This window comes from Coturnix japonica, chromosome 15 (assembly GCF_001577835.2).
Source record: "Coturnix japonica isolate 7356 chromosome 15, Coturnix japonica 2.1, whole genome shotgun sequence".
NCBI classification, from domain to species: Eukaryota; Metazoa; Chordata; class Aves; order Galliformes; family Phasianidae; genus Coturnix; species Coturnix japonica.
The window spans coordinates 8,657,692-8,682,466 of record NC_029530.1 but is presented as its reverse complement, the minus strand read 5'-3'; the positions used below and the strand labels follow the sequence as shown (position 1 = coordinate 8,682,466).

Below are 24,775 nucleotides of genomic sequence, written 5' to 3'. Positions count from 1 at the left end.
CTGCTGCCACTCAGTTTTCCTACTGCTTAAAGGAGTGATGTGGAAAACCCTTCCCAAAGACCAGAGATGGAGATGCTCACCTGGATGGGAGGATGTTAGCAGTAGGAGCAGAGTCAAGCAAAGGAGGAGGGATGTTGAAATGCAGGTGACTCTTAGCACTGATTGCATGCAGCAGGGCTGTCTAGGGGGAGGCTGAAGGAAGCGTATCAAGGATGTTTCAGCTATTCGAGTGAGAAATCAAATTAAAGCTTGTATCAAATAGTAGAGCTGTTCTGTGCTAGGAGTTATGTCAAACTCGTTAAAGGTTTCTACACACCAGTCCCCCCCAGGAGTTAGCAAAGAGGAAAAACAACGCTTTGTGTCAGGGAGCTGTGCTTTCCTACATACCTGGATGTGTTAATGATGTGGGTAGAGGAAGGGAAGATTATTGATTTAACCCTCAAGATGCACGTGTGTGGAGCTGGGACTCCACAGCAATGCTGTTTGTGTGCTGCTGTCAGTGTCTGTCCATGTGTCTGTGCTGCATGGTGGAGGGTGAGGGCCAGGGACAGGCTGGAGGCGTGGAAGGTGCTCTTGTTCCCAGTCTCCTGCTCACAGGCTGGGACGTGGAGTCACTCGGGTACCCAGCATGTCTGAGAGCAACATGGAGGAGATGGAAATACCACCATCATGAAGCAGTGTGTGTATACAGACTTGCTTCTGGTTGGGCGTGAGTCCATGCTTGTTCCAGGCAAGGAAAAGCTCTGGACAACGCATCGCTCCCTCCATGGGGACAGATTGTCTGGGGGCTGGATGGAGCACAGGCTTGGCAGGAGGGAGCCTAGAGCTGGGATGAGCTGCCAGTGCAGTGGCAGAAGGGTCTGTTGGGAACGTGTGATCTGCAGCATGATGCAGGACTTCAGCTGCAGGGTGAGCTCCTGGAGTGGCACAGCCCCTGCAAAATCCCAGGGGATCGGCTTGTAGCTGCTGCTCACCGGGGTAGTGATGCACTGTGCAGAGCTGGCAGCTGTCTGGAGGTGAGGAATGCTGAGCTTCATCCACTGCAAATGCTGAATGCCAAAGCCATCTCTGGCTGATGTGCTGAGGCCCAGGCTCTGCTAAACGCTATCTGATTTTTTTTCTTTATCATCCCTGATGCGTGTTGTGCTTTGACTTAGATGCGCTCAAGTGTGGGTTTGATATTTAAAAGCCATTTACAACACTGCTGCTGCGCTGGCAGGAGAAATTAGTCTGACCCTGGGATGTACAAATCCTCCTTTGGAGCAGAGCAACCTGAGACAGGCAAGGCTGAGTCTGCTCAGGTGCTGTGCTCACTCCTAGCTCTGCACCAGGGCTCTGCAGCCAACTCATTGCCTCCCCTCCCTTTTCTTTTTGTTAACTTGCAAGATTTTTTAAATTAATTTTTAAAATTTTTTGGCAAATTTAGGATGCTAAACCTCTATTAAAGCAACGTGTATTAATTTCCAAGATGTAATTTGTTTACAGAACATTCCCATTCACAGTGGCAAGCGCTGATAATTGCCACAGTTTGCTTTCCAGCCTTGGATTTGATACAGCTGAGAGCACGTGAAGGTGGCTGCTTGATGGGCAGTGCTGGCTGTGGGGTGGAAACATGAGGAGCTTACCTAGGAGCTGACTCTGACCTGGGCACAGAGCAGTCCTTGTCCTGGGGTGTGGGAATGAGCCTGGCTGTGCCTGTTCCCTCTTCTATCTTAACCAATCTGTCCTGTGATACCTTTTGCTGTCTCTGCCCCCAGCGTGATCTGTAGGCATCCTCAACCTGCCCCAGCATTCCTGCAAGGCCAAACAAACTGTACTGTGTGTGTGCTCCTGGAGACAGAGCTGCAGAAAATCAATGGGGCCAGAAGAAAATGAGGCAGTACGTGCTTGTCCTTCGAGCTGCCAGCAGAGGGGATGGCATCTCTGCAGCATGATGGCTCATGGCTGTTTTTTTTCTCTGGCAGGAGCTATTGCTCTGAGCTGCAGAGATGCTGTACTGAAGCTTCGACATGCTGAGCCCTGTGTCCAATTCCTCCAAAGCACGTTGTTCCATCTACCTTTGAGATGCCAGCTCCTCCAGGGTGAGGTGGGCTGTGCAGCAGAGCTGTCCCTGCTCACACTGTAATCCTCAGCCCTCAGCTGTCAATGTCTTGGATGAGTTCTTGGAGGGTATCCAGACAAGCACAGGAGAGATTTCAACTGCTGCGATCCCCTGTCCTATTTTATCTCATTTCTGACAGCCCATGTCTGCTGAGGCTGGGAAGTGGTGAGGAGAGGAGAGCAGCTTCCTGCACCTGTGGATGGAGAAGCACTCCTTCCTCTGACAGCCTGCCTGCTTTTGCCTGTTTCCTGCAGTACTGACGGACTGTCTCTTGCCTTCTAGACCAGCTGCATCTTCAGGAGGATGTCCCAGATGGCTCTTTAGGGAAAGAAATCAGAGACTGATCGGTGGCCAAAAAAAGTCTCTTATCTAGTATCAAAGCTTTAGCTGCACCTTATGCTTCCCAAGGACAGCTTGGAAAGGGCACAGTGGAGCTGCTCCCGTTCCTCTTGCACAGGGCTCAGGGTGAGTGAGTCTGCACAGGAGCTGTGATGAGATCCTTACCTTGGTCAGGCTAGAGGAGCTGCTGCAACCTTTCGTGCAGTGCTGGCCCCGATATAGTCTCCCATACTCAGCCCAGGCTGCTAATAAGGCAGTTGTTCTAAACAATGAATTTTCACCATCACCTCCAGTTGAGCTTGATCTATTGTGCCCATCTGTAGGCACAGGCAGCATTTAGTGCCCCCAGGAATGGGTGGGTGTTCAGGCTGGATTTCGTGGCCATCTGTAATGCTGCTGGGCCATTTGTTACCAAAGCCCTTGCTGGGGCCTTTCTCTGATGCTGCAGAGAACTCTGTGCTGTAGGGAGATTCAGCCTAATTTCTGGGGACCTGCTGGCAGCTGAGGAGGGAGCAGTGTGGGTGGGAGCCCTGGCTTTCCAAGTACCTAAAAACTGAATTTGGAGCACTGCCTGCCTGTTGGTTCCTCTTGAATGGGAGACAGGAGGTGTAGCTCTGGTCCAGGTATTGGCAGAGAAAAATGACCTGAGTGTGCCAGAATGCTCCCCAAAGGCTCCTGCCTTCCCTCCCTGAGCTGGAACTCCTCCTGGTGCATCTGGTGGTGCCTTGTGACATGGGGACCGTGGATTGTAAGGAATGACTTCTCTCAGTGGCTGCCTTATGGAGCAAGAATCCAGCCCGGAGCATCGCCTGGCCTTTGTGGGGCCTTTGCAGTTGAGCTTGGCAGCTCCAGAAATTGAAATGCAAATGAAACAGAGAGCTGAGGGGCAAAGGAGCTGCTGGCTTTTTCAATGCTGACCTCCACTGTTGAGAGGAAAATTGTATTCTGGGTGTTGCTTGTGTCCTTCTTCCTGCCTTAGCCTGGGCCATGTGCTGCCAAGATAAAGGAATGCAATTTCCTCTGCTCGTGTCAAGATCTTATTATGCATTTCCGTAAAGCAAATGAGGAGGGGACAGCCCAAGCCTTAGAGAGTCACTGCAGTCACTGCACAGCACGCTGACCCTGGCAGCCTGCAGGGAGCGCAGCTGCCCAGCTGCTGGGGAGCTGCACAACAGCACAAGTCCCTTACTCCAGCTTTTCTGCTGCTGGACATATGGATGGACGGGGAAGCAGATTTCACTGATACAGATGATCCCGGCTTCGGGGTGGAAGAAAGTGCCCTTGCTCCTTGTTTAAAGGGAAGCCAACCATTGCTTCCCCACAGCATGCAGGTAGCTGTGCTCTATGTGTGCAGGTTCTGTTGGGGCTGCATGTCACATGGAGCTGGCTCAGGGGATGCTGCCCCATCCCATCAGGTCTCTGAGGTGAGCTGAAGGCATTCAGGGGGTCTGCTGTGTCCAACCCCTGCCCTGTGCTTTGTGAGGGTGCAGTGAAGCCAGGAAACCCCCCATGCTCTTAGGAAAAGGCACTGTCTGGAAACCATCCCACGTGCTGGAGAAGCCTGGCTTTCTGACAGAGACATGCTTTAGATAAAGTGCTTTTGTTGGCTTGTTAGATCTATTATTCATGCCTTTATGTACATAGCAGACCCAGGGAGGCTGGCTGTGGCCTCCAGCTCAGCCCTTAGCGCAAAGGGGACAGCGGAGATGTGTCCCTGGCAGCAGCAGCGAGCTCCATCCTCACCCCTCCATCTCGGCACTAATCCCATTCAGCCTCCGTCCTCCTCTTCCCCCCACTGAGACTGCGGGCATGAGAGGCTGGCTGCTTCGTTAGGGCCGAGCAGATTAGCCGTCCCCTCGGGAGCAGCTCTCTCAGCTTGCACTGAGATAACGGGGCCGCGTCCTCCAGGCTGCTGGGCTCCTCTGCAGCTGGCGGAGCTGCGATTAGCCTCAATTTATGCAGACTGTTAAACAAACACCTGCAAGGTTCAGGGCCGGGGAAGCCAAGCTGTTATTGCGAGCGGCTGGTCATGTTGTGTTAAAGTGAGAGTGCCGTCCTTTCCTCACTGTGCTCCTGGAGCTCCCAGCCATCCCCAGCCCCTGCGGAACTCACAGGGCTGCAAGTACTGAGCTGGCTCTGATGCCGTGCTGGGTTGATTGCAGTGGGGATGGGCACAGTTGTGTCTTCAGGGGCTGCTGCTGTAGCTGACAATTTCTAAACCTGTTCTGCTCTTATTGCTTTCTCTGTTGTTTGCCCTTGATTCTCAGCAGCGGAGCTGCCGTTACCATCAGCTCTGTGATGGGTAGCGTGGCAGGGGCACCGCGATGTCATCATCTATTGAAGTGTTGGTAAAAGGGCTTAACGTGGAGAAAAGGAAATCCTGCTCCTCCTGAGACCTCGCTGAAGCATTCTGTCTAATTAACCTCTGAGGTGATCGCTTACAGCAGGGTGGCGTGCCAGCAAAGAGCCCAAAAATAGGCTCTATCCAAGCACAGCTCAAAGGCACGTGGCTCTCCATTTGTAAAGCTTGGCAAGACCTGCTGCCGAGTGGGGCTAGAGCTGAACATGGCTGAACTATTATGGTCTGCCTGGAAGCTGGGCTGAAATTGCAGGGGCATTGTTCTGCATCCTCTATGGCTGTGGATATACACGTTCATACCGTGCACACAGAGCACTTGAAAAGAGATCCTGTGTTATACCCACAAGCTCCCAGTTTGAACAGAATGCTGGCCTCTTCCTTTTACCCAGAGGAGATGCTGTTGAATGGCTGCTTTTACCAACCCAGTTGTTCCTGCTGCTTCCCAGGGTGGTTTGGGAACGATGCAGCAGAGCTGGGCACCAGCTGCATCAGTGCCATCTCCTCCATGTGCTGCATGCTTATGTGTGAGATGCACAGGTTTCTTCTTCAGGTCCTAAGGGAATTCTTACAGTGATCTCTCCTGGCTTTTTTTCCCCTCTTTCCACAGGTATTAAGAGAAATCCTGTGTTTCCAGATAAGGACATGCTGGATTTACAGTTGCCTACCACTGTTAATGCATCCTCGTCTATGTGGTCGTGTGAAGGTAAGATCTGCAGCAGCCGCGTCACCTGCTGTTCTTCTTTCCGTCCTCCACTCTTGGTTTCCATGCTGCTGCAGGATGTTCTTCCTACCCTATATTCCTGCAGTCATTTCACTAAGCCTTTTTCATACAGTGGGGGAAAATGGAGGCAGCTCTGCATTTTACCAGGCATCCCATTGGGGAGCAGAGCCCTGTGGGAGCAGCATGGCAGTGGCTTTGGATGGCAGCAGGTTTGGGGTTTGGATTGGAGGAGGAGAGCATCTGCTGGCCTCCCTTATGGAAAAGGGGTGCAGAGCTGCTCGTGTCCAGCAGGACGAAGGAAAAGGACAAAGACATAATGCCTGAACTGGATGTGGTGGAGATCAGTGGGTGGCTTTACCCAAAGAGGGCAGTGCCGTGCCACGTTCCTCCCCTGTCTGTCTGTGTAAGGTGAGAAGGGCTCTCTGCAGAGCTGGGTGGAAGCAGTGAGCATCAAGGATTTCTCAAGGGGAAAAATCACAGCGGCTTATGATGAGGCAGTTGTTTTTCAGAGGTGTAGCAATTACTTCAAAACAAAACGAAACTGAAACAGAGACAACAACAGCAGAAAACCTGGCAAGTAACTGTCACACAAACGCCTGTTCTGTGTTCTGTCATCTGGCAAACTGCTTCTCTCACCAGCTTAGGCAAAAGTACACAGCCGAGGTGCTGCCCAACTTTGAGGTGCTTCTCAAGGCTTAGGGCTGAGCAGCTGTTTAGCAGTTGGCATGCTGCTGTCAGGACTGGGGACTGGGCCCCTTTCTCCATAGGGAGGCTGGGGAGTCCCACAGGCACTGCTGGGTGCTGTGAGTTGTGCTCATGCTGCACACCTGCCCTTTGGGGATGTGTGGGAACAGAGAGGCTTTGCTGTCTGTGGGTGGAAAGACTGCAAACAGCAATGAGCCAACGGTGCCATTTCCAGAGAAGCAGCTCTTGCCATGTTGGGCAATTGGCTGAAAGAGGTGAATAGGGCTTTCCTGTAGGGGTTAAAAGCTCTGGTTAGGTATATTCACGTGGGCTTTTTCCCTATTGAAGAAGGCAGATGAAAAAGGCCCTGACTCCTTTAAATAGCTCTGCAACTCCTCCACTGGCCAGGAGCTCTGCTAGGACTGCTTGCTACTCCCACCCAGCGAGGTCAGCTACCAGCTTAACTCTTAGCCCTCACATTAGCAGCAGAGGGGCTGAAATGAAGTGTTTTCCCTTGGCAGCTATTGAGAGGAAGATGTTTGCTGCTGCTTGCTGGTTTGTATTTATTCTGTTATCCAAAGCATAGAAGCACATGTTGGTACAAGGTACAGCTGGAGGGGCATGGAGGGTCCTGGGAGCATCACCTCTGGGCAGGCTGCAGCTGGTTCTGAGCATGGTGCCTGGATGTCAGTGCTTACCCCACGCCTCCTGCTGCCTTCTGTGGCTTTCAGACACCAACGTGAGCAAGTGCCGCTGCCAGCTCGGAGCTGCTGCTCTGGCTTAACGTGGGAAGGCAGTAGCATCTGTCCCCCACTGCTTTCCTATTAGCGGGCTGCTATAAGGCAAAAAGCCATCTGCCTGCAGAGGTTGGGGTTTGTGATATTTGCTAACCCAGGGAAACACTGCTACAGGAAGGCAGTCAGGCATGAAGGATGGGAGATCCTCTTTCTAAGAGTTCACTGAAATGGGACTTTCCTGCAGGTTGCTGTGCCATTGACCAGAGGGAGACCAGACCCATACAGCTTTCTTAGAGCTGCTGGAGAGACTCAAAATGGGGTGATGGCCCCATGCTCCTTCCTGGAGTCTCCTCTTCTTCAAGGTCAGTGTTACCAGCTAAGGCCTTGTTTTCACATGCAGCCTCTAGTGTCAGGTCCATGCTGATCTTGCTAAGCACTTTTACTCCTGAGGACATCTGCACGATACAGCTGGTTCAGAAAGGTTTCGACAGAGCACTGTCATTTATTGTGAGCCAGCATTTGCAGAGTAATCCCATACAAGTCATTAGCTGGGTCACTGGAGCTTGCCCTGGGTTCTGTCCAGGGAATCCCAGAGCTGCTTGGGGCTGAGTGGTACCTGCAGCTCACAGACCTGCTCAGCTCTGTGCTGAGAGCCTGACCTGGCCCTTGGTGGGGTAGCCCTGTTAACTTTGGTGTGCTTCTTCCCATCGTTTTATTGAATTTTTGCTGTTTCTCCCTTGTCAAACCAGTGCAGGCCAGCTAATGTCTTGATACAAAGGGTGCACCCCTTGACCCCCTCCTTGGCCATGCCATCTATCTGGTGATATCAAGGCCAATCACGTTTAGGATGTTCATAAATTAGAAAGGAAACAGCTTTCTTCCTCCCCACTTGAACTTCTTTTCATTCCTTCACTGTGTCAATTAATACGTTGTTTAAGCTGTATGTCAGTCTCTGTTCTTGCTTGCTGTAGATGAGACTGGCTTGTCAGTGCTTGGCCTCCTTTTCCCATCAGCTTGAGTGGAGCTGTTACATGTTAGTTCTCCAACAGCATTTTGATTACCTCTCATAACACAACACTGTCAATGCAGACTGACCAATACAGCAGTTCCATGAGTGTGTTGCTCTTGACAAGCCTTATTTGCCCTGGATAAGTCAGGTAGAATATCTTCAGCTGCAGGTAATAGGCAGTAACATTCTCTCTGTGTGTTATCTGAAGGTTTCCCAATCTCTGTTTCACCCGAAGGGGCTTCCTTGTCTCCACTGCAGCAGGATGTAGAGCTGAACTAACTCTGAGCAAGGAACCGTGGAGTCCAGAAACAGCAGATCTGCTTTAAGTGAGGCTCTTGCCCTTGGTAATCATCCCATCTTGAGAAGCACAATGCACTATCTCAGGCTTCTCAGGTTGACCAACATGCATTTGATGTCTAGGAGCTGCCCTGGCAGTGTGAGGGCCATCATCCCCAGTGGGGAACCAGAGACAGCAATCACTGCTAAGTGCCAGATGATAGCATGTTTTGCTGGCTGCTTTGATGCATTATGTTTTCCACCATCTGTATTTGCACTGTGTTGGAGGCTTGTTTGCCCTGCTAGGGCCGGGCTGTGATCCCTCCAGCACTGTGAGCAGCTGAGTGCGGTGTTCAGAGGGTGGAGAGGAGATGGCAAGCTTTCTTGCAGCCATTGCTTTGCTGTGCTGATGCCTTGTCTCCCCACACTTGCTCATTTCTCCAAATATTGCTGCTCTCAATGAACTCTTAGCAGCTGTCAGTCCCCATTCCTGAAGTGATGTGCAATTCTGAGCTCCCTGCTGTGGCGGGGATGGTCCTTGTGCTGACACTGCTGACTGCTCCCTGCTCCAATACTTGGCCTGCTGTGCTTTTTTAGCCTACAAAGCCTCCTTCCCAAATGCTCCTGAAGAGCTTCCTTTTGGAGCAGAGCTGCAGGAGCCACAGTGAGCTCTGCTCTGGCAGAAAGAAGCCTGCAGACCTGGATCCTCCCCCCTCAGCCACTGCTGCCCTGGATGGTGTTTGTTGGCAGGCATCACTCCAAGTGTCCCTGCTTACCTCGTGCTCTCCCAAGAGGAACAAGTTTCACATGATGGCTTTGGAAGTAAGTCAGGGCATGTGTCTGGGGCAGAACGAAAGGAACTGGAAACCTGAGCTTTGTTTGCATGCACGTTGTTCCTGGCTTTGTATGAGCCCTGGCTCCATGCAGCTGCTGTGACTGGTTTACTGGGCACAGTGTGAGATCCCTCCTCCCTTGAAGGACATTCACTGCTTATTGAAGCCATGACCACCAGCAGAGGTGAGATTCGTGCCTCCTGAGAGCAGCAAGCTTTCTGTGTTTGCCTCCCAGTTTGCCAGCCTGGGTGAACAGCTCTGCAGGAGGGCAAGGAGAGGAGCTGCATGCAATTACTTGCAAACACTGGGAAGTGATGAGGGGTCCCGCTATCAGCCATGGCCCAGCTGTACCCAGTGAGCCTGCTCCCAGCATCCTTGGCTCGTGCAGATGCGTGTGAACCAGGCTGGCTGTGTGCTCCAGGTGGAGGAGAAAAGGAGCCTTTCATCCGCTCCCACAGAGCAGGCTGGCAGCCAGCTCATGCCTGCTGTTTGCTACAGCCGGAGCAGTGAGGTGGGAGCTGAGCAGCTGTGCCCCCTCCCCAAGGGGCAGCCCAAGGTGGGAAATGTTAGGGATGGGCTCTGCTCCCTGTGTTAGCAATCAGATTGCTGCTGCAGGGTTATCTGTCAGCACTGCCCTTGGGTTGTGGTGTCACACGGGTGTCCATCCTGGAGGCACTCCCATGAGCCAGGTGAAAGCTGGCTGATTTATCAGGTGCTTTTTGGGCTGTGCACCCTTTCTGGTGTCCTTGGGTATGCGAGCCTGGATGCAGGCCCTTCTCCTGCCCTTCACAAGGTGTCTCTCCTTCCTACATTGACACCCTTGCTCCCTGTCACTGCCGCAGCATCCTCCTGTGTTGCTGTCTCAGCTGTGCTGGCTCTGCCAAGGCTGTGCCTCCCCTCCTCCCTGCCCTCAGTGCTGTGCCAGCGATCCCAAACCCACTGTGCTGGTCGCCTGATTTGTTTTGGTTCGTGTTCCAGCTGAGGATAAAGTTGCAGATATTTCTGTGCAGCGATAGCATCTCAGCAGCCAGCCTTGCTTTAATGCGATCCCAAGCATTCGAGGTGCCCGATTACCTTATCTCCCCTCTGCAGATATATGTTACTCACCTCTCTCACCCTAAAAGCCAGCCAGCCTAGGAGGGAACTGCAGAAACTCGGCCTCTGCAGCCCTGCAGGCAAATTGTTGGGCAGAAAGCAGTGAGCGAGGCTCCCACCCGGCTGCCTGTGCTCTTTTTCTGCACAAGGTTCCCTTCTTTCTGCTAGCAGCTCTGTGCTGCAGTGGGGTGGCTGGGAAGGCTGCATCACAACTGACTCATGCTGCTGATACGGTGGGAGCTCCACACACTGCTTCCCCCTCAACTCCCCAGGGGCACCTGTTTGCTCTCTGGCTTTGCAGCTCAGCAGTCCCCGAGATGGACCTGAGATTGCTGCATGCAGCAGCGGTGAGGCCACGCTTCGTCCCAGCCTTCCCAGGTTCATCTTGCTGCTCTCCCTCTGTCACATGAGCATTACACCATCTCTCCCTTGGAGAACGAGTGCGGAACGTGCCTGGTTGCCAGAGCAAAGTGAAATCTGCTCCAGTTTCAAACACAGGCAATCCCAAGCTGTGAGCTTTGGGTAAATGCTAAATCCTGTCTCTGGTTCATAAAGAGGGGAGATTGATGCTGAAACATAGGCACCAAACAACCCATGTTTCCGCAGCTCTCAGGTCTCCTGGAAGCTCCTTGATGCAAAGGGGAACGTCCCCAGCCAGGGTGAGTCACAGGGCATACATAGGTGGGCTGGGTTAAGCAAGCACTCAGATAATAGGGGTGAGGATTGTTCCATTGAATGGCCAAAAAGCTGCTGGTGGCAGAAGGGCCGCTGTGAGCAGATGGTGCAGGAAAATAAGAGGAAAATGAAAGGGAGGATGTGGGGAGCTGGAAATCAATGGCTCAACAGCAGTTGATCCAGTACAGAGCCTTGAAAATATAGGAATTTTGAAGGGAGGTGAAAAGATGTGATGAGAAACTACATGGGAATTTCTAGCAGTGAGGAGGAGGAACTGAATTTTAGCATATTGAAGGGGGGGAGGAAAAAAGAAGAGGCAAAAAGCTCTTAGCTATAAGAACTGGGAGAGCAGAGTGTGTGCTTTTGTAATCTGGATGGGGCTGATGCCATTCCCATGTGATGTGCATGGATCTGCTTCCATTCCTGCAGTGCTGGGCAGCTCATGGTGGGCAGTGCAGGAGCTCTGGGTCACCCCCCATTGCCTGTGCTCAGGTCCTGAGCTCCGTGCAGTACAGCTCAGCTGCCCACCAGCTCCGTGCTCCTGGAAGATGGTCGATGGAGGTTTGTTGTGAGGTTATGTAATGATTGACCTCGTAGAAATGGGTCTTATGAAAGCATGGAATCGGCTTAGCTTGCGGTTTGCTCAAGCTGTGATGCAGGAGATGCTATCATTGCTATTATGAATTTATACTTTTGTATGATCGGGAAGCATTAGACTCTACCTCATTGTGTCCTGGCTAGAGAAATAGGCCTGGGTCACAGCTATATCTTTCCCTGGGCCAGGCTGAGCTGTGTGCCAGCACCTGGCTGACACACAGAGCAGCTCCAGGTCTGCCCATGGCTGTGCAGCCAGAGCCCTCGTGCCTATCTCTGCCATAGGAGCCCCACGTGCAGGAGCTGCAGGGAGGAGAGGCAGTGCTCTGCGATCCTTCTGAGCAGTACAGATGAACCCACACCTAATTGCTTTTAAAAACTCCCTGTTGCTATGGTGACTCAACAAGCGTGATGCTCTCAAGTGCTTCTCTCCACTCCCAGGTCTTGCGTTGGCACTGGGAAGTTGTGTGTGTACCTATGTATGAACATCTGCTTTCTCCCAGCTTTCAAAGGTGGCACACAATCCCCTTGGAGCGTGAGCAGAATCCCTTCTGAGCTGGGGAATGGTTTGCTTGAAAGGTCTTGTAATAAGGTTAAGGAGAGGCCAACAGCCGCTCGCCCTGCTGCTGAGCACTTCAGTAGCTAAATTTAGGCCCTTGAGTCATTACTGAGTCAGCAAATTGGGGGCAGGAAATCTTGATTTCTCTTTTCTTCCTTTTTCCTCAGCGATGTACCCAAGATGGGCTCCAGACCGGTTTCTCTCTCAATCCAGCACGCTGTCTGCCTGCAGTGCTTTCCCCTGGAGCATCCTTGAGCCTGTCCAGAAACAAGTAAGAGCTCCTTTCCTCTCTGCTGCAGCCACCTGCCCTGACGAGTCACCTGTCCTCGGGGAAGCAGCATCATTTCCTATCATTAGTGATGTGGGGCATGGGAAGCTGTGTCCACTCAGCTTTGTCTCTTGCTGGCTGCACGCTGGTTGAGTCCAGTGGCAGCTCATGCATCCCCTGGAGCTGCCTTGAAACCCAGTGATGGGTAAAGAAACCCCATCCAGCTGTTTTTCTCTGTGCCTGGGAGTGCCTCAGTACAGTGAATAGCAACAAAAGAAACACAAGCATGAATGGTAAACATAAGCAGCATCAAGAGATCTAGGTATGCTTGACTGACAGACCTATGCAGCATCCCTGCCTTGTTCAGACTGGTGGCCTATCCCTCACTGCCCTGCTGGCCAAGGGGGACCCAGCAGGGACGTGGCCTGGCAGGTAGAAAACCTGGGATTGGACTGGGGCAAAAACTCAGAGGGGTCAAAGATAGGAGCCCACATTGAGAATGCTGCAGCTGCCTTCATGCCTGTTTCTGGTGGGGGCACACAAAAGCAGGAATTGCTCCAGGTCCCTCTGCAGAAGGGAGCACCACCAGGCTCTGGTTTGCTGAAAGGATGCTCACAAGCCATGCTGCTTCTCAGCACCTGGAGATAAATCAGTGCTTGCTGGACGATGAAGGGCAGAGCGGTGCTCCTTGCCCTGCTGTGGCTGCTGAGGATGGATGCTGTGCAGCTGACTGAGCACTGCAGCAGGGGCTGGGCTGGGGGCTGCTGCTCTCACTCTCATTTCTTTATTCACAGCAAGTGAAGGATGAAAAATCAGAGTAATGGCCAAGGAGACGACATCCACTTGACTTCTCTTGCCTGTGGTGTGAGCGATTAATCTAGCTAAGGCATTGCCTTAGCTATGTGGAGTGAGACCAGGAGCAGGAGGATGGCGCTGCACCGGCAGCAGCAAGGTGTGCTACCCCCCTCTGTGCTGCCTTTGATTTGCTTCTGGGAGGGAACTCTGCTCCCCATTCCAAGCAGGCTCAGCGCTGGCTGGCAGAGCAGCAGGAGCCCTGCTGTTACTAATGAGATGTTTGCTGCTTGCTGCCTGACGCTGCGGTGGGTTCTCGGTGTGCCTGAGCCCTGTGCTGATAAACCGAGCCTCCTGGAGATGGAGCGGCTTCCCTCAGCTCCAGGCCTGCTGTGCTCACTCTTATCTAATAGGATCTTTCCTCCCAGCTGTGTAGCATACCAAACCACTGAGGTTTGATCCTACAGAGAAGCGGTGCAGAGTGGGAGCAGACCTGAGCGTCAGCTGCCCTCCTTTGGGTCACTGTTTGTGCAGGGCACACACTCATGGGGGCTCTGTGGGTTCCCTGTGGCTCTGGAAGATGTTGGAGGAGGCAGCTTTCCCCCCAGCCAAACATTGATCCCCTCCTTGCTGCTGTAGCCGATTAGAGGATGGGTGTCTGTCTCTCCCCCTGTATTTATTATGCTGTAAAAGCCAAGGTAATGTACATCAGTAAATGCTGTGGAGGGTTTCACGCGCGTCAGCTGTGCGTACTTTATGGAGCAGACACTCTTTCAAGACAACGGGCTGCGCACAGGGAGGCTGCTGTGATTAATGCTGCAGCCTTCGGCTGGCTGCTCCCTCCCTGCTGCCACACTGAGCTCATTTCCCAGGTGCCCCGAAAACGTGCACGAAGAGGCGTGGGACACAGAGGGGTGGGAAAGGCTCTGTGCCTCCTGTTGGCAGAGCACACAAAGAAAAGTTCCTTCTCCAAAAGAGCGGCGATGCAGTGGCACAGCTGTCCAGGGAGTGCTGGGCTCACCATCCCTGGAGGTGCTCCAGAGCCGTGGGGATGCGGCACTGAGGGATGTGCACATGGTGGGGTGGGCTGGGGATGCTGGAAATGTGTTTTGGAGATGGTCAGACCCTTTCCCATTGGCACCTGCCTGTCACAGGAGATGCCTTCCACCTGCAGGAGTTAATCTGACAGGTCCAGCTCTCACGCAGGCTGCTCTCTGCAGTTTCTCTTGCTGGTTCTGAGGATTTCTTTCTCCCAAGCTTGTAGGTGATTCCTTCCTCCTTCTCCTCCGCCTTCCTTTTGTCTCTCTGCAGCACTGCAGGTCTGGGAAGGGCCATCTGCCACTGTGATTAATGGCCCTTTTCTGGAAAGACAACAGAGACAAATGTCCTTCTGAGCGTGGCAAAGAGAAGCGAGGAAACGAGCTGGCTAATTTTCAGCCATTATTTTGGAACCCAAACTCCTTCCCAGTATCAATTTAGCTATTATTTCAAAAACTAATTAATCCTCACTCATGCAGCTCCGAGGGCCCAGTGTTTAGATAATTAACAGCCCGTGGATTATGACAAGCCTTGCTCTCGGATCCTGTTACAGCGCTTGCCTTCAAGTACACTCGCGCTCTTGTTCTGCTTACCGAATACAGCTTTTTCTTTTGACAATTAGGAACAAATAATTAGGCAGGATGGATTCTATTTGCCTTCTTGCAGCTTGGCTCCATTTTGGGGGACTGAAGTGTTCTTCAGCTACGCAGGTTTGTAGTGATTTTGGAGCTAATTACAACCAAGCAGGATAGGTTGCTGCCGTTACCAGTGTCTGGAATAGGGAGAGTTCTTATTGCTCAGCTCCTCAATAAGTGGCATGTGAGAAAGGAGGTGCTTCTGTGAGGTTGTTGACACCTCTCCATCCTGAGCTTCTGTCCCAGGAGAATCTCTCTTCTAACTGCCCAAAGTTTCTCTTCTGCTGCTGCTCCAAACTCCTTTTAGATTTCTGCCTGCAAATAGATTTGTCTTGGCTACTTTTGCTTAGGGAGGCTTTAGTTACACAAGGAGTTTTCATCTTACCTTTCAAAGAGGTGAAGCTCAGTCTCAGCCTTTATCCCTATAAGATGCAGGTCTCTGGCTGGCATCCCCTCTCTTCCGGCTCTCTAAGTTGATGGGCACCTGGAAGACTCCTGTAAGGCTGGGAGAACACCTGTGGTCCCTGCACCTTCTGCCCACTGAGCAAAAGCAGATCAAGGGGCCCAAGCTGCCCCAGTCCGTGAGCTGGCTCTGTTTGGGGCAGCACGAGGGCATCCATCAGGCAGTGCTGGTTTAAACAGCTGAGCATGGATGCAGACTCTCTCCTGGTTCCAGGCAGAAGGAAATCCTTTTTGATAAGCTGCTGCTTTTTCAAACTGACAATAAATCTCTGTGGGTAGAACTCCCTGTGCTGGCAGCTTGACCCCTAATGAAGTATTTACCGGGATGGCAACTTGCTTTTCCTCAGGAAATGCTGTCCTTTCACCTGTGTGCAGCTCTCACTTCTTTTGCAAAGCTCCTGGTTTAAGGAGAGCATCAAGGCAGCCAGCAATCCTCTCCCCACCTTCCTAGTCTCTCTGCATTCTCTCTGCAGATGCAGTTTGCCAGAGGTGCTGGGGCTCTGCACCTTGGAGAGCAAAGGGCTTGCAGGAGAGCTGTGTGTCTTTGTGTTTGGGGTGCTGTGACCTCCCAGCAGCCATCAGAGAGCAGCAGCCCAGGAGCAGGGGAGTGGTGAGCCTGGTGGAAATGCTGCTCGTGTTGGCTGTGAGCAATGGAAAATAGAGCAAGGGGCTGCTGCTGACCCTGGTGTGTGCACCCTGAGGTGGCTGTTTGGGGTGGAGGCATCTTCAGGATTGAGCTTTTTGGGAAGGTTGAGCTCTTTTGTCCATGTTTTAATGATTTGCTATGGTATTCTGTTCCAGCAGGACCAGGCATCTTCCTCTGCCATGCTGCCCTGACCTTTGCGGTGAGGTTGTGCATGGAGAAATGTGCTGAACCACCCCATTGCCATGGAAACCAAGGCCAAGAGGGGACCAGCCTGCTCCTCTTAATTGCTGCGGCTTTGTGACCCTATCCGTCCATCCTGCTGCATCCGTAAGTCTGTCCGAATGCACAGCGCTGGCCCCATCCTGCATCATCATCCTGCCCCTTGACTCCCAGCCCTAATGCTGTGAGCAGGATCTGGGGTTCCTCTTTCTCTCCTTTGTGTTGTCACAACCTGCACGAGATAAGTTAAAATCCCTGGCTTGAGCATCCCTGCAGCCCATCACCCTGTGCATGCACATCTGCCTGCATGCTTGTTGCAGGAGCAGTGGCAGTGTGGTGATGCACCTTCCTTGCCTTGCGTCCCGGGCTGCCCTGGCTTTATCTCGTCCAATTAAATATCTGCAGATAGTGGTCTTAATAAGGCCCTGCTATGAAACCGTATCGATGATTTATTTTCCAACGTGCAGTGAATTAGGAGGCAGCCTGCGAAGCAGCAGTGAGCAGGGAAATGACTGCTGCTAATTACTGTCCCCCATGTCCCCTCTGCTGCCACCACTGCTGCTGGACCTCTCACTGCTCCCCGTGCCTGATTGCATTTTGCTGTTGGTTGTGGCCAATTTGCAGCTCTCAGCTGCTGCTGCTGCTGCTTCTCCCTTCCCCCCACAGCCCCTGCTTCTCTTTGAGTTTATTAATGAAAACCTTATCTGTCGGTGCAGATAATGCCAGAAATAATTAGTGCACACGGAGGGCTGGCAGGCTGCTCTCTGCTCCCACCACCCACACCCTCTCCGCTCTCCCTGTTTACAGTTTCCTGTGCTGCTTGGGGCTGCTTTGGGGCTTTTTAAGCCTCCTTGCTCTGTACAGATTTATTTGCTTCTCTCTCCAAGTTTTCTTTGCTCAGGACAGACCTGAGGCACAGATGCATCCTAAAGGGCTTGACCTTAAGCACCTGGGCTGCAGGTGCCCTGACCTTATTGCTGCTGGAAATGGGGAGCTGCCCCCCAAAGCCCAAGAGTAGGGATTGCATTTGCTCCTGGTCAGGTCATGGCCTTGCTCCTGCTGTGCCAGCGCCGTCCTCGCTTTGCTCATGCTCCCTTTCATTACAGTTAGCATCACTGTCTCTTGGCTTAAATCTTTCAGCCTGATAAAGGACGACAGCACTGCTCGAGTGCCTGGGATGGCATAAATAATTTCAGTGCTGAGAGAGATTTACGGCTATATAAATGTCAGGAGTGAGCCCAGTTTGTATTAATGGCCTTATTAGTTACGTTGCTGTAAAATACAGATCCTCCAGTTGTTAAGCAGCCGTGGTTTTGGTCCACAGCATTAATCCAATAAATTTGGGCTTCTCAATACAAATCTTAGTCTCTGAACCCCACTGGAAGATCCTTCATGATATGTCAGAGAGCTTTAAATGGCTTTGGCTGAGACAGAGGTGGGAAAACAGAGCTGGTGGGAGCACAGGTGTAAGGCAGTGCAGCAGCCCATCCCCACCCAAGAGCATGGGAAGTGTGGAGGTCCCTTGGCCATGAGGAGCTGTGGAGTGGGGATGATTGGTGGTTTTATGACCAGCTTGGAAACCACAACCCACCCCAAGAGCTCCCATGGCCCCGAGGTGTCTGTCCGTCCTTCCCACCCTGCTGCCATCCCTCCTCGTTCCCTGGTGCATTTTGTATGAGGATGTTTTGCAACTCTGCAAACTTTCCACCAGCAACCTGCCAAGTGCACGGGGAGAGAGAGGGGAAAGCACCATGATAATTGAAAATAAATGGTGCATTATATGATATAAATGTTCTGGTGCAGCCAGCATGCTGTCGCTGATTATTTATTTGTTACTTGCAAACGCTTTGAGGAGGTTCCTGGGGAGAGGGGTTTTGGAGATAAAGTGGTGATGTCCTCATGCAGAGGGTGCTATGGGGCGTGGGGAGCTCTGTGCATCCTCTGACAGTGGCAGGGGAGACAGCCACAGCCGATGGAGCAGAGATGTCATGTCAACCCAATGTTCTGGGGCATGTTGGAGGTCTTCTAGGCTCTGTGTGCACCTGAGAAGGGCAGGGGTCTGCAGGAATGGGACTAACATGAGCAGGGAGCCTCCGGAGCTCTGCTCAGCCTGAGGTTGGGTTGCTTGCCATGTCTCTCTGGTGGGAATCAACTCCTGTTTGGGAGGGGAGGAGTCTGTGTTTTCCCAGGAGGGGCTGGATTTGACCAGGAACGTGGACCCTTTTGCTGTGTTGGCTCCCTGGCAGTGTCATGCTTCTTATGCCTTGATAAGACTTATCCTGGATTACTTTTCATCTGCTAATTAATTTCGAGAGTGTTGAAAAAGCTTTGAACCACTGCTTGAAGACTGAGTGGGTGATTTCTGGCCTTGTCAGACAAGGGGGGGATGTGGAGGTGGGATCCCAATTGTACACAACACTGAGTTGGCCTCCCTGGGCAGCTGAGACCTCTGCTCTGCAGAGAGCTGGGATCTCTGCATTGCTGACTGGGGAAATGCTGAGGATGAACCCCCTGTAGCCCTCAGGTGAAGTTGTAGAGATTTTGGCTTGAGGTTCTCCAAGTTCTGGTCGTCTTGAATCAAACATCATGGTCCAGGAGCAGTGTGAAAATGGAGAGCAGTGACTTTGAGGGCTGAACATCCATTCAAACTTCATGAGACAGGAAGGAGCGAACCCATCCATCCCAGTTCACTGAGGCAGGGCTGGCAGAACCCAGACTCCCACTGCTCTCTGCCATGGTGCCATCAGACTTCTGCATGCAGTGTTTTGGGCAGGCAGCACGCTGGCCCTCGATAAACTTTGGTTTTAAGCCACCCTGAATCAGTCTGCTCTGGAAGTGGCCTCATCCATCACTGCCAGAGCTGTGAGCCCCTGGAACGTGTCTCGCTTGCCTGTGCTGCTACAGCCCCTGAGCTCCAGGCATTGCCTTCCTCACTCCAGCAGCTGCCTTCAAGTACAATTCACTTTGTTATTAATTTCTTTTATGGTGAGGCTTTTAAAGCCCTAAGGAATGGGGACTTGGGTCGTGGAGACAGTCTGCAGCTGAGTGCCTCTAAAAGCCGTGGGCAGAGAGATGGAAACCTGCAACAGATGTGTGCCAACCTCACGGTCCTGGGGGCAGTGGCGCAGGGTGAGCTGGGCTTGGTTCAATCCCATGGGGCTGGAACCCTGTTACCAAACCCTGTGTCCCCTGGGGGCTCTGAGCCCCTCGGGGTTGGAAGAGGAGCTGTCCCTTTGGATCCTCCAGCCATTAATAGCTCATACCGCTAGTGGTGGCCAATCTGTAAATCTGTTATCATGTTATTTACGGGCCAATATTGCAACCCTGTATTAAAGACACAACTCTTATGCTGTTGGGCAGACAGCGGGATGCAGTGCTCTGTGGGACTTGAGTGCTGCAGGCTGCCAAAATCCTTGGGAAATATTTTGGAGCCTGTTCCTTCATGCAGGGGCTGTGTGCCCCTCTCCTTATTAATATCAGCACACAGGATGCCTCCCCAACCCTGGTGTTGGTATTTACAGCTGGAGCATGCCAGGCTAATTGCTAATCAGCTGCATGCAATCAGCTCATCTCCCACGACCTCGGGAGGGGCCACCTCCTGGAGCTGAAGGTGACTCCTGCGGGAGTTCAAATCTTCAAAATAAAGGTGATAATCAGCACAGGTTCGTTATCTGAGCAGCAGATGCTATGCTGGGGGTCCAGGGATGCTCTGGCTTGGGCTGGGCTCTGGAGCCTTCGGGTGTACATTGCCCTCTTGGATGAAGGAACCCAGTGGGGCAGAGCAGCCCTGGTGGTGGAGGGACGTGCCTGGATCTCCTGCTCTGCAGCTGCTTGCAGGGAATGGCTGTGGTGTGGTTGTCTGAGCAGTGTGGTGGCTGTGGACATGGTTTTGGGGACCGACAGCTCTACTGTTGGCAGTGCTGCTGGGGCCGGGCTGGAGGCAGCCCCTTTTGTGGGGTAATTAATTCTCTTTTGATCATCTGCCATGTAAATCATCAGCGGCCAGGAGTTAATCATGTGTATGAGATGAATCCCGCTCTTGCCTTAATGAGCGCCGAATCGTGACCGGCATCTGCTTACTCCCCACGCTTTCATCTCCTGTACAGTGTGAACGATTAATTGTATCTAATAATCTCCTCTTTATTCTATTAAAAATAAAAATCTGAGGGCAAACAGCCTCTGCCCCCCTGACCTTTGCTGCTTTGGTCTTAGATGACCACTTGCTCTTCTGGAGCAACCAAAGGGGCTGTGGGTTCCACAGCTGGGGTGGCACTACCCTACCCTTGGGGCTCGCTTGTCCCCTGTCCCCAGAGCTAATCCTGCTGGTCCCAGCACAGCAGGATCCTGCCCTGCTCAGTTGGGAACCAGAGGGCACCCAGGGTTGCTTGCAGTCCCTCGGCGACATGCAGTGATGTTTTGCCAGGGGCTCTTAGTCCAGTCCAGTCCAGTTGGAAGGAGACAGCAAGATCAGCAGGATTTGGGGCTCCTGGACACATTCCCTGTCACATTGGTTTCCTGGGCTGTAATTTAGCCTGGTTTAACTGGAGCTTAAATTAGCCCAGAATGGAACGGAGCTGCAGCTGCATTCAGAAATACATACAATCACGGCACAGTGAAATGTTTCTGCATTTCCATCAGCGTGTCTCAGCAGGAAGTGTCTGCTCCCCAAGTCCTCTGCCTGTTCCCTGCAGCTCTGAAAGCTTGTATGGCAGTAGCCGTCCCTCAGCCACCCGTCCCCAGCCTCCTTTCTCTCCATGTCATTGGCATTCAGTTCTCCTGTTTATTCAATTAGTGCCTTTCTGCTTAATTATCTGGTTAATGTGAACATGTCTAATTGCTGCATTAGCAAGAGGGGTGCCATCCCCCTGCATGGCGCACGAGGCCATGAAGCTGTGTGGGATGGACACTTGGAAAAAGCCTGCTCCAGCTGATGTCTCCATGGAAGGGAGGGATGGGTTGTTTTGGGACGGGGCAGCCCCATAGAAGGGAGGGATGGGGTGGCATGGGATGGGTTGGGATGGGAATGCCCTGTCACCACGTGGGTGGTGCCAGCCTGGTGACAACAGCTGGATGCCACCAGCTTCCAAAATGTCCACCTTCCCACATGTGTAGGACAGTGCGTTTCCATACTTGTATTTCAAGGAAAAAAGGGCTTTTTGTCCTCACCTGTTTCTCTCTCCCATCCAAAGTCACCTCTGAAGCCTCATCCTTGGATGTCCCCAGCTGCTGGGAAGGTGAAGGGACCCAGTGATGGGGGAAGCTTCTCAATGGGAAAACTTCCCATGAAATGGACGTTTCCAATGGGAAAGATGAATGCTGGCCTGGCAGGGGTGGATCCAAGATGTGCTGCATCCTCAGTGTACAGCCAAAATCCCCCCACCGCTGCCTGGGACTGGTTTAGCTCGCAGAGGGAATAATTGGTAGGTGCTGCTGAATGTAATGAATAGAGGGTACTCACAGCCTTTGTTTATTGACTCTTGAGTTCTAATGAATACTTCCAGAGGTAATCATTGATTTTCTGCATTTGCAGGAAACCTGCCTGTCTGGGAGATGCATCAAGGTGGATATGGGGAAGCTTGGTGCAAAAGCGGGCTGCTGGCGAGCCTTCACCTGTGGGGAGCAAAGTGGGGACAGAGGTATGGATGGAGGGGCCCTCAAAGTCATAAGGTGTTGTGAAGCCACTGTCCTGGCCATGAGGCCACAGGGACGGGCTTGGTTCTGCTTTGTTGGGTATTTGGGGGCCACAAGAACCAATGGGCAAAGAACAGCAGCTGCAGTGGGTGCTCAGCATCCACGGGGTGCTGCAATGTGTAAAACACGAGTCAAGCAATCCAAAACCGAGGGAAAATATGACATCTATAGAAAAATATTTGTCCAGCTCCAGGACAAACCAAGCTTTATTCGCTCTGGAAGGGAGAAAAGATTAAAATGTAATCCTGGGTAAATGCGTTTTCCACTTTCCTCCCCTTGGGTACCTCTCAGCAGGCGCAGATCTGTCCTGCTGAGCTCCGTGTGCTCATCCATGGCAGCAGCTGGATGCCCTGGGCAGCTTTTGGCTGTCATCTCTCAAATCAAAATCAGGGACCGGGGTGGGTAAGGGGGGCTGGGCCTTTAGGGTGGGGGGAGAAAAAGGGGATGGAGCATCCCCACAGGGCTGCTTCCTGCAGGGTGTGGTGCTGGGACTGTGCTGGTAGTGCCGGTAGCACCCAGCATCGCCCCTGCTTATCGCACAGAGCTTTTTCTGGGCATCTTATGTTGCTTTTTCTGGCTGTTTATTTATGAGGCAATTTATTACAGTGCAGTTATTCTATAGCGGGAAAGTGTATTCCTAGGAGCCTCTGTTAACGGAGCCAATTGCTTAATTAGCTCGCTGATGTCTCCATGAGGTACGCCAGGAGAGGTTTCTGCTTGTAACAGTCACTGCCTTCCCCCTGCACACATGCCACCCGGGCTGCTAATTTAATAGTGCAAATATTCATTATCCCTGGTGTTTGGCAGTGAATCTGGAGGTGTTTTGAGCAACTCCAGTTTCCAGCCTCAGGGATGGGGTCTGGACTGGTGGGGATGGCTGTGGGCTGGGGGGTTAGAAAGGGGATTGGTGGAAGTGTTGTATGGTGCACGGGGACCTTGGCTGTAGCTGCGTCCTGAAAACCTCAGGGCAGGCACCAGTGCCTGATTGGGCATTTGGTCACCAAGCTGCAGCAATGGGATGGAGCTGGCTCTGCTGCTCGCGTATTTATCACAAGAAAGTGCTCAAGTCCTCTGTGATTTTTCTTCTTTCTCTGTTGTTCCTGGCTATTGTTCCTGGCTCCATTATCCCCTGGTTGCTTACATAAATCAGCACATGGCTCTCCGAGACACAACAGGGAGCGGCGTATCCATCCAAGGTCACCGTCCCTTGTGCTGCGAGAGACAAATCCCCTCCAAGGGTCGAGAGCTCCGGGATGCTTCCTGAGCGGCCGAAATGGGCCCCACGAGGACCATCCTGGTGCTCCCAGCCAAGGATGCTCTTGGTCCAGGGATGCTCCCAGCGGAGCAGCTGTGGGAGGCGGCACCGGGGAGGGGACAAGAGCGGGCCCGGCCCCATTCCCCGCCTCGCTGCCACAAAACGGGAGCCGGGATCTGGCTCGGCTTCACACGCTCCCCTCCAACCCTACCCGAACCGGGATATCCCCCGTTAAACCTTGGACTGAACCCAAGCCGGCACCGAACCGAGCCGTGCGCGGTCGGGAGGGATGTAGCGATCAGCACCGCGGAGAGCGGCCGTGCCGAGCAGTGCCGGGGCCATGGCCAGCGTGCAGCAGGGCGAGAAGCAGCTCTTCGAGAAGTTCTGGCGAGGGACCTTCAAAGCCGTGGCCACACCGCGACCAGAGAGCATCATCGTGGCCAGCATCACCGCCCGCAAACCGCTGCCCAGGTAAGGGCGTGTGGAACCCTCGGTTTGGGGTCTGCTCCCTTCTGCAAACCTCTTCCTTAGGGGCTGGGATCACAGGGGACCCCCTGCCTGGGGCTGGGGGATCTGAGCTTTCTGTTCCCCCCTCCCCAAGTGATGCTTGGGAAACTTTGACTCTTTGGAGCTTGGAGTGGTGTTAGGGGCTGGGTTATAGTTTTAAGGTGTGTATGTCTCTCTGGTTGTCTGTCCCCCTCCTTCCCTTGGAGCCAAAGCCCAGGGCAGCAGGGTCAGACCACACAAAATGGGACTGAGGGTCTGCTGATACCCACCGAGCTCTGCTGGGATATGCAGGGATTTGTGCGACTTTGTCACAACTACACATCCTCAGATTCTGTTGGCTGTCACAATATTGCTTAAGAGCAGCATCTCTGCACTGTTTTTCAAAGCTTCTTTCCATCGCTCAATGTCACCAGAGTTTGGTGAAGATGTTTGATTGGTGCAGGAGAGGTCTGGGGGATCAGACTGCACCAAACATCCCAGCCCTTGGGGACCCCCACTGAGGTCACTGAATGCTTCCACTTCTCCATTAGTGATCAGTCAGGTTTGGAAACTGGGGAAGCTCAGCTTGGGGCACCGTGGGCAGCAGTGGCTCCTACAGCTGCTATCCCAAAGGCTTCACTGCAGAACTGATCTAAGTGCAAAGCTCTCTGTGCCAGCAGGCAGAGGGATGAAGGGAGCAGGAAGCCCAGCACAACAGTACGGTGACCATCTGTGTCCCTGTTTCCTCCCAGCTTGGCAGCCACTGGCAGCGTGGGGTTCCCATTGCAGAAGGGGATTTTCCTCCTCCTGGATGGGTCTGTGGGGTTCTTGCCTTTCGGGTTCATACGCAGCCCCAGATCAGAGTGCGGTGCTTCCCCAGGGTGCCCCGGCCCTGCAGATAAAGCCTCTTCCATCCTAATTCCTGACAGGCGCTCTGGGAGGTTTGCAGGGTTAAAGCTCCGCTAAAACCACACTTCATCCGGAACAAAAGAATACATTAATCCCACCCGTGCCTGGCTGGGGGCTGCGCTCGGGGGTCTGCCCTCTAATCCATGGAGCAAAGGGGATACTGAACACTGTGGTACAGAGGGAAGAGCTGAAGTTCCTCCTTTTCCTCTTCTTGCAGAGAGAGTCTTTTATTTTAAGGTAGTGGGTGGTTGTTCAATATCATCATTACCCGCACACAGCCCCACGGAGCAGCTGTGGGATGCTGCTTCTCCTTCCATGGGGGGCTCCAATGGGCACAGGGCTGCCACTGCCCACTGTCACCCCCTGGCACCCCTCGTACCAGCCGCATCCCT

At 52.8% G+C, this 24,775-nt stretch overlaps 1 protein-coding gene across 8 annotated transcripts in view; it reads left to right on the top strand.

Annotated features, from left to right (window-relative positions):
• Positions 1-24,775, top strand: part of SRRM4 (serine/arginine repetitive matrix 4) — a 56,619-nt gene that overhangs the window by 4,704 nt on the left and 27,140 nt on the right. For 4 of the 8 annotated variants that reach the window (XM_015878356.2, XM_015878352.2, XM_015878350.2 and 1 more), the window contains 8 exons: positions 5,407-5,502; positions 7,186-7,303; positions 12,150-12,253; positions 13,045-13,202; positions 15,982-16,150; positions 21,232-21,462; positions 21,573-21,678; positions 22,884-23,459. In XM_015878356.2, coding sequence (XP_015733842.1) covers positions 23,329-23,459 — 131 coding nt within the window. In that variant the 5' untranslated portion in view covers positions 5,407-5,502; positions 7,186-7,303; positions 12,150-12,253; ... (3 more) ...; positions 21,573-21,678; positions 22,884-23,328. Of the gene's footprint in view, positions 1-5,406; positions 5,503-7,185; positions 7,304-12,149; positions 12,254-13,044; positions 13,203-15,978; positions 16,151-21,231; positions 21,463-21,572; positions 21,679-22,883; positions 23,460-24,775 lie in introns of all 8 variants that reach the window. The other 4 variants (XM_015878351.2, XM_015878353.2, XM_015878355.2 and 1 more) reach the window with 4 other exon arrangements.